Genomic DNA, 13,110 nt, shown 5'->3' with positions numbered 1-13,110 from the left:
TATTTTAAGTTTCTTATGTTGACCTGGCTGATATAGTCGATTTAATTTTTTTCTTTTAAATATTTAACTATTTTAGTCAAAAACAATTTTAATAAGAAGAAACCTGGTTTTAAAAAACTTGAATGCTTAACTAAATTCAAAAATTCACATGTTCGTTCTGTTAAAATATTATATGTTTGCTGTTGAAGAAAAAAATCCAGACTACATAACGTTTAAATGGTTTTATTTAACTAAAACAACAATGTCTGTCTGGTGATGGTCTCCTCCTAATACAGCATAGCAAGAAAATCCTCCAAATATTAATGATTAACCTGTTGAATTGGAGGGCTTGTCTACACTGGCAATTTACAGAGCTGCAACTTTCTCGCTCAGGGGTGTGAAAAAATATCCCGAGTGCAGCAAGTTTCAGCGCTGTGAAGTGCCAGTGTAGAGAGTGCACCAGCGCTGGGAGCTACGCCCCCATGGAGGTGGGCTTTTTAGAGCTCTGCCGTGACCACACAAGCCATGTTAAAGCGCTGCCACGGAGATAGTTCACCTCCCAATGACTTCATAATATCTGCTTCAATTACCTTTCATAGAATCATAGAATATTAGGGTTGAAAGAGATCTCAGGAGGTCATCTAGTCCAATCCCCTGCTCAAAGCAGGATCAATCCCCAACTAAATCAGCCCAGCCAGGGCTTTGTCAAGCTGGGCCGTAAAAATCTCTAAGGAAGGAGATTCCACCACCTCCCTAGGTAACCCATTCCAGTGCTTCACCATCCTCCTAGTGAAAAAGTGTTTCCTAATATCCATCCTAAACCTCCTCCATTGTAACTTGAGACCATTACTCCTAACGACTTAAAGTCACCCTTTTAACAGAAAGGGCTTCACAACCTTAACTAAAGTGGAGCTGGTGCCCCCCTATAATATCACCATTTGAACTTAAGTTACTTATATTAAACAGAGATTTGGCTTTGAGCAAACAGTAAAGTGGATCAAAATTAAAAGCTCTCGTGGGTAATATACTTGCAGAGAATTTAGTTTTCTGTCTCCACCCCACAAATAGTGGGCAGATGAGGGATGCAAGAAGCTTAGGTTCTTAGTTACATAAAAAGTACTGCCCATTAAGTGATACTAGGTATGCTTTGCTGATTTGCAATAATTGCAATAGATAAAAAGTTAAACATCATTAACAAATACTTTACGCTTGTGAAATGGTTTAGAAGTAATGTATATAGGGAAAAAAAATTGGTTACATAAAGGTTTTCTTCTCACCCTGAAAGAATTAAAGCAACAAGTGAAATTTAAACGAGGACTATGTGGAAACTCACAAAGAGTTAAAATATATTGAAAACCAGAGGAGCTATTGGGGGTGTGATAGTGTTCAAATTGCAGGGTAAGAAGAAACCCATTACCAATATTCTGCATAACACTCACTAGAATATTTAAGTTATCATCCCTTGCAGGCTGAAACTTTATTAAAAGTTAGTTCCCTGTAGGGCAGTGGCTCTCAACCAGGGGTCCAGGGCCCACTTGGGGAGACCAAGCAAGTTTCAGGGGGTCCACCAAGCAGGGCCAGCATTAGACTTGCTGTGGCCCAGGGCAAAAAGCTGACACCCCACCACATGGGGCTGAAGCCTGGGATTCCAAACTGCCACCCAGGGCTGAAGCCTGAGCAACTTAGCTTCACAGGGCCTCCTGTGGCATGGGGCCCCAGGCAACTGCCCTGTTTGCTACCCCCTAATGCTGGCCCTGCCTTTTATATGCAGAAAAAACAGTTGTTGTGGCACAGGTGGGACATGGAGTTTTTATAGCAGGTGGGGGGGGGGGGGGCTCAGAAAGACTAAGGTTGAGAAACCCTGCTGCAGGGTGTACAAACTACCATAGGATCCACTGGAGCAACTACTGTGTGGGACTTGCCAGCAAACCCACCAGAGAAGGGGAAGATAACCTCTCCATGGGAGGCATTTACTTGGATGAGCTCAGAAATTCAACTCATGGCTATATCACACAGCTTCTCCAGTAACGCAAGACAATCCCAGACTGAGCAGAGGACCACGTGCATGTCCTTGGCACAAAAGGAGATTTGGCACACTAGAAATGTTTTGAATAATCTATCTGTGCTCAAGCAGTCCTCAGTGGAAGACACTCAATTCCACACAAAAAGCATCACATTCTTTGGAAAAAAAATGTAAGGGGCATATAATACATTTGCTGCCCACTAGGTGGGTGCACTACTCCCACAGGGGTAACAAATACTTAGCTACCCTAAACAAAAAAGTATTACAAGAAACTATGGCTTTAAATTAAAAGAACCATTTGCAGGCAGCCATTTGAACAGCAGAGAACAAGTCCATAAGCTCAGATCTGGGTAAACTGGTGCGAACTATTAATGGCTTCTCCCAGTGTTAAGAGAGAGAGACACAAACATGAAAGAGGTTTAAGTGCTGTTCGTCCTACTGCATTTCAAAATTAATTTCCTTAAATTTGTGAGCTATCTAAAATCCCTGTTCCCAGTAATAGTACTAGACACTATGGGATAAATGTTTCTTGAATTCAAGGATATACTCGTAGGGCTGGTCTACACTACACAACACCACACCACACCATAAGGCAGCTTACATCAACTTAATTATGTCTACACTACAGCCTTTCTCCCGCCAATGTAAGTGCTCTACTACACCGACATCATACATCCCGAGCCTCTCCTGGAGATGAAGTTATGTTGGTGTAGTTAAGGCGACATAGTGTATGTGTAGATACAGGAGCCATGACATTGACAAGAAAGCCAGGCAGCTAGAGCCCATCTGCCCCCCCCCTGCTTCCCTGGAGAGCTGGACCCCGCTCCCACCAGGGAGCCGGGGCGAAAATGGACCCTGCTCTAAGAGGCGAGAAGCCCAGGCAGCTGCACCCCACTGGCCCCAAGCCATGAAACTGAAATGGCTGCCTAGTGGGGAGTGGGTGGGGGCTGAGAAGCCCTGGGAGGCTTCCCTCCACCCTCCCACGGCTCCCAACTGGGAATGGGGAGGTGAGAAGCCATGGGCAGCTCCCCGCCCTCCCCGTCCTGGTGAGGATGCGCACCACCCACCCAAGGAGGGTAGCGTGGACATGCACCTCCGCAGGAATACTGCAGTAGCTGTAAATTGACCTCACATAGGTCGACTTACCTTTCTAGTGTAGATATATCCATAGTAACATAGAGCTTACTCTGTATGCACATGTACCAAAGCAGTTCTGTCAGAAAACTGTGGGCCATGAACACACTAAACTACTGAAGCACAAGTTATGCAACAAAAACAATGCCATGCAATCTCTGTACCTGCTTTGCTTGGTATAGATAGCCCCCAAGTTGTAGCTTGGGAATCTTAGAGTTCTAAAGCATCAAACGGTAAAGTTCAAATGAACATCACAACCTCAGGAAAAGAGGATATTGGAAGAACATTTACAAGACTCTTGAACACAATACTCTAACCTGGGATATATAATCCAAAATTCAATTCTTGAAAGGTTTATGCATATCAGTTATACACTACATTTACAGACGATTATGCAGGTCAGCTCATGCAACAAGTGATTTGATATAAAGATAAAGGTTCAAATTTAAAAACAATATAAAGTGTCACAAATAAAGCAGAACTGACAGGGTCTTCTAATATATCCTCCTGTTCCAAAAAAATCAAAAACTGATCACAGTTTTAAGTTTGCTGACGTACAAAACCCACCAAGGTAAAAGCAAGGATATCACCTGTAAAAGTAACCATATTTTGCACATCTGAACACCCTATACATCACAATGGCCAATAACTCAGGGACTCCAATGCCACCAGAAACCACCATACATACATAACATAAAAATCTGTGCAGACACCACAGTTCTCTAAATCATAAAAATGTAAAACTATCATGCCAATCTTGATAAACAAGGTTATTTCCTTTATTATTAAAAATGAGATTGGCATTAGAGTTTTGCATTAGAATAAGTAAAAGGAACATGATGAATACATTTTTACCCTCTTATAATTCAAGGTGTAAATTATTTTCTGGAAGAGGTGTAGTATGTGCGCCAGAGCCTGTGGTCACTTCCACAGAGATACTGCTCTAGCAGAGACCATCTCCAGTAGAAAAAGGCACTTAGAGAACAAAATACGCTTTCCCCATTATTTATTCATACTATAGAATCATCTAAAGCAGGGGTGGCCAACCTGTGGCTCCGGAGCCATATGCGGCTCTTCAGACATTAATATGCGGCTCCTTGTATAGGCACCAACTCTGGGGCTGGAGCTACAGGTGCCAACTTTCCAATGTGCCAGGGGGTGCTCGCTGCTCAACCCCTGGCTCTGCCGCAGGCCCTGCCCCCACTCCACCCCTTCCTGCCCCCTCCCCTGAGCCTGCCATGCCCTCGCTCCTGCACGCCATGAAACAGCTGATCCGGAGGCGCAGAGAGTGAGGGGGAGGCAGTGGGAGCGGGGAGGGGGGAAAGGAGGAAGGCTGCTGATGTATTATTGTGGTTCTTTGGCAATGTACATTGGTAAATTCTGGCTCCTTCTCAGGCTCAGGTTGGCCAGCCCTGATCTAAAGGCTTCAACTGGTATCAGGGCCACATTGTGCTAGGTATTGTATATACATACTGTGAGGCAGCCCTTGCCATGAGGAGTTTTCAATCTAACTAGACAAGAGTCAGACAAGGGGAGAAAGAGAAGTATTACCATCATCTTACAGATGGGGAAACACAGCAGTGGCACACTCAGATCAGGAGCAGTGGGGTAGTTCTGCTACCTTCTCTGCCTCCTGCCGGACTCTTTCCACCAGTGCTATGAAAAGCAGGTAAAAGGAAGGACTGTGATAGCTGTCCCTGTGCCAAAGAACCTGCTGTTCTTCTGAGAGGCTCATGTCCAGCGAGATCTCTATTGGACCTGGGTTCTGCAGAGGAGGGGAGTCAGCTTCCCCTAAGCCATTTATGGGGGGCAGGTATTATTCTGCGAATACTATGAAGGGAGAGTAATACTTTGGGTGAGCCGGAATGGGAGGGATCAAGATGGCTGCCCTAACTCTCAGCTATCTCCCTGTACTGCCCACGCTGCAGCCCCTATGCCAGTGGAAACCAAACTCTTTCCCCACAAGCCCCCTCAAGATCTAGACTAGCTTCAGACTGGCAAACTGACTCAGGAGCAGGACTAGGAGTCCCACTACTGGCCCATCTACAGCTGTTATTATCCTCCTTCTCCGCTCACCTTGCCTCCTGCTTTTCATCTGAAGTAATGGAGTCAGACAGGGAGGAGGTGAATGGCAGCTTCAGGCAGGTTAGAAGCAAAGCTGTCAGCTTGTTTGTCTGATAAAGACCCAGTGCTAGGTAACAGGGACCTTGCTCTGGCTAAAATGACAATCCTTCATTTGGGCTGGAGCAGGACTTTGCAAGGGAGGGGAGCCATGAGGGGTGTTTAAGAGGGGGTAATGAGGAATAATACTTTGGGAGAAAGAGTGTAAATCTGATGCAGACATGACCACTCCAACCCCTTTACATGCATTCTATAGGATTGCTCCCCAAGTCCCACCACTTACTCACCTCTGCCTTCTGTAATTGTCTAAGCATGCATGCACAGAACAGATGATATCACTGGCTCTCTACAGGCTGGTTTTGGAATAAAGCACAGCACAGGAGAGCAAAAGTCACTGCCAAAAGATACTCGAGGTGCCCAAGGTGAAAATAAGTGAAGTTCTACTGAATAAGCTGCAATAGTTCCACTTATCTCATTCCAGCTCTTTTTGGAGCAATGTAATGTTGTTTGAGCCTTACGAGAATCATACCATTTTCAGAGGACTAACTGATGTTCTTAATGACAAGTGTCTGAAAATTGAACTAGAAACACACAGAATTTCAAAAAAGGAACAATTTAAAAAAATCTTTTTAAAAAGAATGATTACTTTCTTTACAGTAACTGTGGTTCTTTGAGGTGTTTTGTCCATGTGGATACAGTTAAAGCATGCAAGCACACCACATGAGACTGGAATCTTTTGACCAGCAATGTCTTTTGGGGCCCCATCTGCATCTTGCATATTCTTGTATCCCCCTCCAACCCCAATGGTACGTAGGGCAGAGCAGCCCCAAACGCCTCAATTCCATTATTCAGGGTATGTCTACACTACAGCAGCACAGCTATGGCAATGCAGCTGTACCGCTGTAGAGTAGACACTTCCTACATCAACAGAAAGGGTTTTTCCATCAATGAAGTTAATTCACCTCTCCAAGAGATTGTAGCTAAGTCAAATAAATAATTCTTCCGTCGCCCTAGCTACATCTACGCTGGGGGTTAGATCAATCTAACTACATTGCACATAGTATGAAATTTTTCACAGCCCTAAGCAACAAAGCTAGATTGATCTAATTTTTAAGCGCACAACAGGTCTAATTCAGAATCCCAGCATATCTGAACTCTGAGGAAGTGGCAATGGAGGGAGCACATTGGGATCCATACAGACAAAATATCTTGAAGAACCACATTGACCATTCTTTCTTCTTTGAGTCTTTGGCTGTGTGATTCCCTCTTATGACTAGTTCGCAATTCCCAGATTAATACAAAGGTCTGAGAAATCCTACCTAACTATACCTAGCTAAATAAGGATCTAAGAACAGGTCTTAGATACAGCATCTGATCTAGACACCAAATCTAGGCCACAAAGCTTGGTAAAGGTATGGGCTAAGCTCAAAGTGGTTGCCCTGATACAGGAATAGTTGTCAGGTATGCTGAGGAGGTTGCCTGGGCTCTAATTGAGTGCCCTGATGCTTGAAGGAAGGAGCATATATGCTGCTAGTTGATAAATTGTGATCTGCTATGTGTTCCACTTGGGTTTGAGTGTGAGTTAAGAAAAATGGGGAGGTTGATAGTTTTGTTTAAAGTAAAATAGGACACCACCTTGGTGAGGAATTCAGTACCATCTTATCCACGTGGAAGACAATGGGGGGGGAGGGGGGAAATGGGAGGATGTCAGTCATTAGTGCTTTAGTCTCACTAACTCTCCTGCCGGAGGCAATAGCCACCAGTTCCACAGTTTTGAATGTGAGATGGTGAGGAAAGCACTTAGATAACGAGTGTAAAGATGGATTCCATAAGGTCCATAAGAAATACACAAGTTCTCCATAATCAAACATCTGTAGAGCCAAAAGAGAGTTCCTACAGCATTAGGTGCACTGGCCTCTACCACTGGAGCTAAGGGAAGTGCTCTACCTGTCAGTTTACAGAGAAGGACCTTTATATTCCTTCAGACAGTCAATAAAGGACAACATGCTCACAGAAAACACATACTATGTTAACCTGTGCCCACTAAAATCAATGATTGCCAGTGAAAGCAACAGAAGTAGGACTGACCACAAAGGTATCCACAACAGGAACAATTAATAAATCTGGTTAACTACAATCCTACACCATCACCTGCAATACTGCCAGTGCATGAGGTTTCAAGGAGATTAAGCTATATAGAGAATATCAAGGAATAGCAACAAGATATTTATGATAATGAAAGAGAAAAGACAGTAAAGTCAAATGTTCTCCTTAGCCTTCAATGTTAATTGGCAATTTTCCAGGCAAACTCTCTGGTTCCAAAATCAACTATGGAAAAGCCGATGTATGTCAGAGTAATGCTTTGGAAAAAGTTGTGTTTATACTTGACACTGATTGCACCTATACAAATATTTATTTCCAATACGTCTACTAGTTCTGTACTGAAGCCTAAGACCTTGGTACAACAGACAAACACTTTTTATATTAAAAACTAACAGATTTATTTGGACATAAGCTTTTGTGGGTAAAAACCCACTTCTTCGGACGCATGGAGTAAAAATTACAGAACAGACATAAATTGCCACGGGACTTCCTTTTTTTGGGGGGGGGGGGGGTGGATACAGACTAACACAGCTACCCCTCTGATACTTTTTATATATTGTTTTATTTTTAAACATTACATGAAAGTCACAAGTGATGGGGTTATCCTTTTTGGAAAATCCAGGCTAGTAAGAAAAATACAAGTAAACCATAAGAGCTACACTTTCCTTTTCTTAATTTCATTACTCCTAGTTTACACCCTGTCAGACAATGCAAAACCAAGAGTGCTAATTACACCACTTAAATATTTAAAGACTTAACAGGTCTCTTTAGTCAAGCTCCACACATTTAGCTTTTACTATTCCCTCTTAGATTAATACTTCCAGCCAGTTTAACCCTTTGTTCTTTGTGTGTCCCAAGCCATACAGAGTTGCATAAAGGAAAAAAATATGCACTTGTAGATGAGATTTGGGGGAGGGGAAACATAGCTTGAAGCAAACTCCTCAGAGCAACTCAGGGAGAAAGGGAAAAACAACAGAGCACCCCACTTCTCAACGGCCAGGAGGCTCTGCATATGGGAAAAAAGATCGGAAACCCCTTTTCCCTCCCAGCAGATGAGGATGCAGTGGAGCTGCCAGTGCCTCTGACACAGACTAGCCAGAACTTTATACAAAAGACGGAGGCTCCAGGCGGGGCCAAGGGGAAGCGCTGCATGAAGAGGGAGTAGGGAGCCTGGGCTCTCCGTTGGGGCCCCCACCCGCTGGTCACGCCTGCCTAGGTGATGGGCACATCCCCGAATAGGAACCGCCTGGGCGAAGAGGGGGGCTCCCGGAGGGACAGCGCTCCGGGCTCTGACTGTGGCCCTGGGAAGCAGGTCGGTGAATAGGGGCGGAGGCAGCCCGGAGACGGGGGCCCGGCCCTGGCTGCCCCTCACCGTGCGGAGTCTCCCCTTGGGCCGGCAGCCGCCTGCGGCCGTGCAGGGGGTCTGTACTGCAAGGCAAAGGCCTGGACTCACCCTCGGTCACCTCCAGCACCTTCACCTGCTCCTCTGCGGCCGCACGCACGCCCTGCACCGGACACAGGATGCCGGTCAACGTCTCCACCAGCGCCTCCTTCAGGCCCTGCGCCACCAGCCCCGCGCCCGCCATCCCGCCACCGCTCCGGCCAGCAGTCTCCACAGTACGGGCCGCCGCGCGCGCCAAACGCACACACGTCACGCAACGACGGCACGCGGCGCCTCCGAGGGAAGATGGGAGCCGCGCACAGCGCCCCCGCAGGCCGGCGGGGAACTGCATGTGTGAGGCTCTGGGGCCGTGAGCAGGGAGTTCTGGGGCGGGTACAATCCGCACTCGTCCCCGTGTGCGGTGTGCCTGTGCATGACGTGCCCTGTGAGCGGTGCCCGCAGAAGCCTGAGCAGGGGCATCGTCTCAGCTGTGCAACCCTCACTTTCTTAAAACCTTATTTTTCTTCACGTCATATTTTATTTTTTTCAAAAACAATTGAACAAATAGAAATTGTACCACGTTGACCACCAACCTAGGTTGTCAGATTTGCCCTTTTGATCAACCCTACAAACTTCTGCCACTGAAGCTAAGACAAGAATTGGTAGCAGTAGAAGACGGTTACCCTCTGTGTGAACCTGCTACTTTCCCAAGGGGGTTTCATAGATAATTTGCTGACAGCAGTGGAATATTAACCCCCCTACTCCAAATCATAGAGGCACTAGACCTTCTCACTAAAATAGTTGTAAGATATTTTTTTAACATGGGCAAAACAATGTATTTTCCCCTAACCTCAGTCTCAGGAGCAGATGAACTGGATAGTTCAGAAATTCTTATCTTGATGCATACACCTGGCTGGCATAGAAAATTTCAGCCCAATCTGTTAAGATTGGCAAAGTTATTAAAAAATAGCAAAAGGATCTTACAATGTGCAGTGTTGGGCAACCTTAACTAACCACAGTGCTACTGTAACCCATGTGCCTAATAGGGAGATAGCCCTTTAAGAAACCCATTGAGGGAGTTAGGAGTGAGCTGTGTCTGGGTCATTGTTGTTGGGCAGATTAAGCACTCAACATACAGAAGTTTATGGAATTGAGTGTGGTAGTTTTGGGTCTGCTCCAGTAGGTTCCCTGTTGCTGGAGTCAGACTCCATGAGGGTGAGCAGTCAGGGCAGCTGCTTTGCAGAAGGCCACCTGCCCTGTGTGAGTTGGGAAAAGCTGAGCCCAGGAGCAAGAAGCAGGCTGGTGTCCCTAACTCTGAAGCATTTTGCAGCAGGTTAGTGATATTGTTAACCTTCTAACAGGGAAGTATGGGTAATGCTAATTATAACAAGGGGAAACTGGAAGGGGGAAAATAACTTCTATTTTAATTGTATGCTTTGAATGTTGTTTTGATTGTAGCCAAAATGTTCTAGTTAAATGGTCTCAACTAGTCACCAACTTTTCTTTAAATGTAGTAATGCTGAAGGAGTCATTTCTATTTTGCTATTCTCAGTTTTGTATTGTCTTGTAATAGGGTTTTCTTTAAATCTATACACTTAATTGAGTGACTGGTTAATCTGTTAGCTGACTGGCTAGCAGTGATTTCAGCAGAGGAAGAGTCTGCATGGATTCCAACTGATGATTCCTACAAGCAAGTGAAGGAAAGATGTTGTTTTAGACTCAGTAGACTGTATAGATCTTCAGAGTAGCAGCCGTGTTAGTCTGTATCCGCTTATGCTCTAATAAATTTGTTAGTCTCTAAGGTGCCACAAGTACTCCTGTTTTGTATAGCTCTTGGTGATCAAAGACTCTGAGACTTAGGTGAACAAAACCTAAGCTTTTGGGAATTCTCAGTTTCTTCTTACTGTATTTCTTTCTGTGGGGACTGACTCTACAACCATTTCTGTTCCTTCACATGGGGGCTGGTCCGGGAAAGCGTTGTCCCTAGTGAATGTTGTACGCACTCTGATAAGGAAATTCTATGTATATGCCCATATAATATGCTAACAAATCTGTCTAAGTTCAAGGTGACCGTCACTGAGAAACTGGTGCACACGGAGCTGGTCCAGATGACTGCCAAGAACGACTCCATCAAGTTAAATGAAAAACCCTACCCCTTGACTCATCCATCCGTGTGCATGACGGTCCCCCGAAGGGCAACCCTGACTGTTGATGGGACACGGCTCCACCATACTCCGCCAATGACGGGTAACCTAACATGGGATCTGGAATGACACTACAGCAGTAAGTATCTAGAGGGTCTTCTGGCCCTGCAGGCGAAGATCAAGGAGTTGATGGCTGAGGCCCAGAGACACATTGGGGAAGGCCGTCTGAGGTACACTCAGAAAGGGGAGACCGTGGACCAGGTCTGTGTTAAGTACTCTGTGGCATGGAATCAGGTAGTGGAGGTTAAATCAATAATTATGGGCAATGCCATCTCAGGTGACGAGATCCCCTGGGGATGGATCTGGGTGCTATTCTGCCAAATTATGTGGGGAGTGTCCATCCTGACATTCCTGATAGTGTTGATACTTTACCGGCAATTCTGAAGTAAGCTGAAAACGTTAAAATTGTTATATTTGACCTGGTGGGTTAGGGAACCCTAGGGTCAAGAGGAGGGACTGAAGGTTATGATTATGATTATCCTATTCATATGCATATATCATCTTTGTATCTGAAGTTGGAAATATTATCTATGTACCTATTACAACTGTCTTTACACCTGGGGAACGCCCACCAGACAAAATGCAGTCAGGCTGGATGGGCTATTAAAGGGAACAATAGGCCTTTGAAGATGCTAATCTCCCACCTTCCTGGGATGCTGCAAACAACTTTTGGCTGCTTTGGCACTGTAGGGCCATGTGCTCATGTCACCTGGTACTGGACTTCATCTTGGACTACTAGTATTTTTCCACTAATAGTGGGTGGGGATCAAACAGGGAAACAAGGGATTCCTGCCATATGTAAATCCTATTTAAGACAAGGAAGTGAGTTAATCGGAGTTCCTTCTTCACTGAATCCCCGCCCAGGATGACTGCTGGAAAAAGACTATGTCCACACTTGCCATTTAAAACGCAAAATGTCCCTTTTTTGCACTAAAACTGTGGGAGTGTCTACACCTGTTAATGACTTTTTGTGGTGAAACTCAGAAACTCACCGCAAAAAGAAAACCACCTTCACGAGAGGCATAGTTCTTTCCGCTGTTCTTTTTGTGCTGTTGTGAAAGTGAAGACACGTTCTACCTATGTAAACATCTTTTGGCTTCTGGAGGATATCCCACAAGTCCAAAAGTGACCACTCTGTCCAGCACCTCCAATGTTCTGATGCCAGGTAAACTGGTGTCCGCCACTCCCCCTGTAAGCCCCAGGAAGTTTGAAACTCCCTTTCCCTTTGTGTGTAGATGTGGTGGGAAAGCAGCCAGACAGCAGGGTTTAAAAAAAAAACAAAAATGCCATGAAAGAAAGAAATAAGGAAGTAATGGGGCTGCTGGGACATGAAGCAGTGCATCACAAGGCACGGAGCAGGGACCCAGAATGCCTTCTGCTCACCCCTGCTTCCCACAAGATCTATTAAGAGAGCTGCACTGTGGGTTAGCTGCCCTACAGCGCTGCTCTCATCGGTGATGGAAGTTCTGCTAATATAAACACTCTCTGATGCCTGAGGAATTAAGCAAGTACACAAACCAGTGCTTTTCTTTTACAGGTTCCCTATCACCGGTGAAACTTACAGCGCAAAAACTCTGTAAGTGTAGACATACCTTAAGAACCAAGGACAAAAAACAGGGGGAAAGAGCTGAGCCCAGGCTAGAAAAAGTCTGTGAAAGAAATGCCTAAAACAAAAACTGCAATGTAAGCTTAAGACACAAAAGGAACTGGTTACAAATAGTAATTTTTTACCCTAAATGTTGTTTTATCATAGAAGATTAGGGTTGGAAGAGACATCAGGAGGTCATCTAGTCCAAACACCTGCTCAAAGCAGGACCAACTCCAACTAAATCATCCCAGCCAGGGCTTTGTCAAGCCAGGCCTTAAAAACCACTAAGAATATAAATTCCACCACCTTCCTGGGTAACCCATTCCAATGCTTCACCACCCTCCTGGTGAAACAGAGTTTCCTAATATCCAACCTGGACCTCCCCCACTGCAACTTGAGACCATTGCTTCTTGTTCTGTCATCTGCCACCACTGATAACAGTCTAGCTCCATCCTCTTTGGAACCCCCCCTTCAGGTAGTTGAAGCTTGCTATCAAATCCCCCATCACTCTTCTCTTCTGGAGACTAAATAAGCCCAGTTCCCTCAGCCTCTCCTCGTAAGTCATGTGCCCCAGCTC

General features: G+C 45.2%; 1 protein-coding gene across 3 annotated transcripts in view; it reads right to left on the bottom strand.

Annotated features, from left to right (window-relative positions):
* IPO9 (importin 9) overlaps positions 1 to 9,110 on the bottom strand; it is a 185,059-nt gene extending 175,949 nt beyond the window's left edge. Inside the window, exon 1 of one of the 3 annotated variants that reach the window (XM_054025480.1) lies at positions 8,814 to 9,110. In XM_054025480.1, coding sequence (XP_053881455.1) covers positions 8,814 to 9,093 — 280 coding nt within the window. In that variant the 5' untranslated portion in view covers positions 9,094 to 9,110. The remainder of the gene's footprint in view (positions 1 to 8,813) is intronic. The other 2 variants (XM_054025477.1, XM_054025479.1) reach the window with 2 other exon arrangements.
* Between the last annotated feature and the right edge of the window lie 4,000 nt (positions 9,111 to 13,110).

The sequence above is a fragment of the Malaclemys terrapin genome, chromosome 4, assembly GCF_027887155.1.
Source record: "Malaclemys terrapin pileata isolate rMalTer1 chromosome 4, rMalTer1.hap1, whole genome shotgun sequence".
NCBI classification, from domain to species: Eukaryota; Metazoa; Chordata; order Testudines; family Emydidae; genus Malaclemys; species Malaclemys terrapin.
Note: the sequence above shows the minus strand (reverse complement) of the source record. Positions and strands in the feature narration are given on the sequence as shown.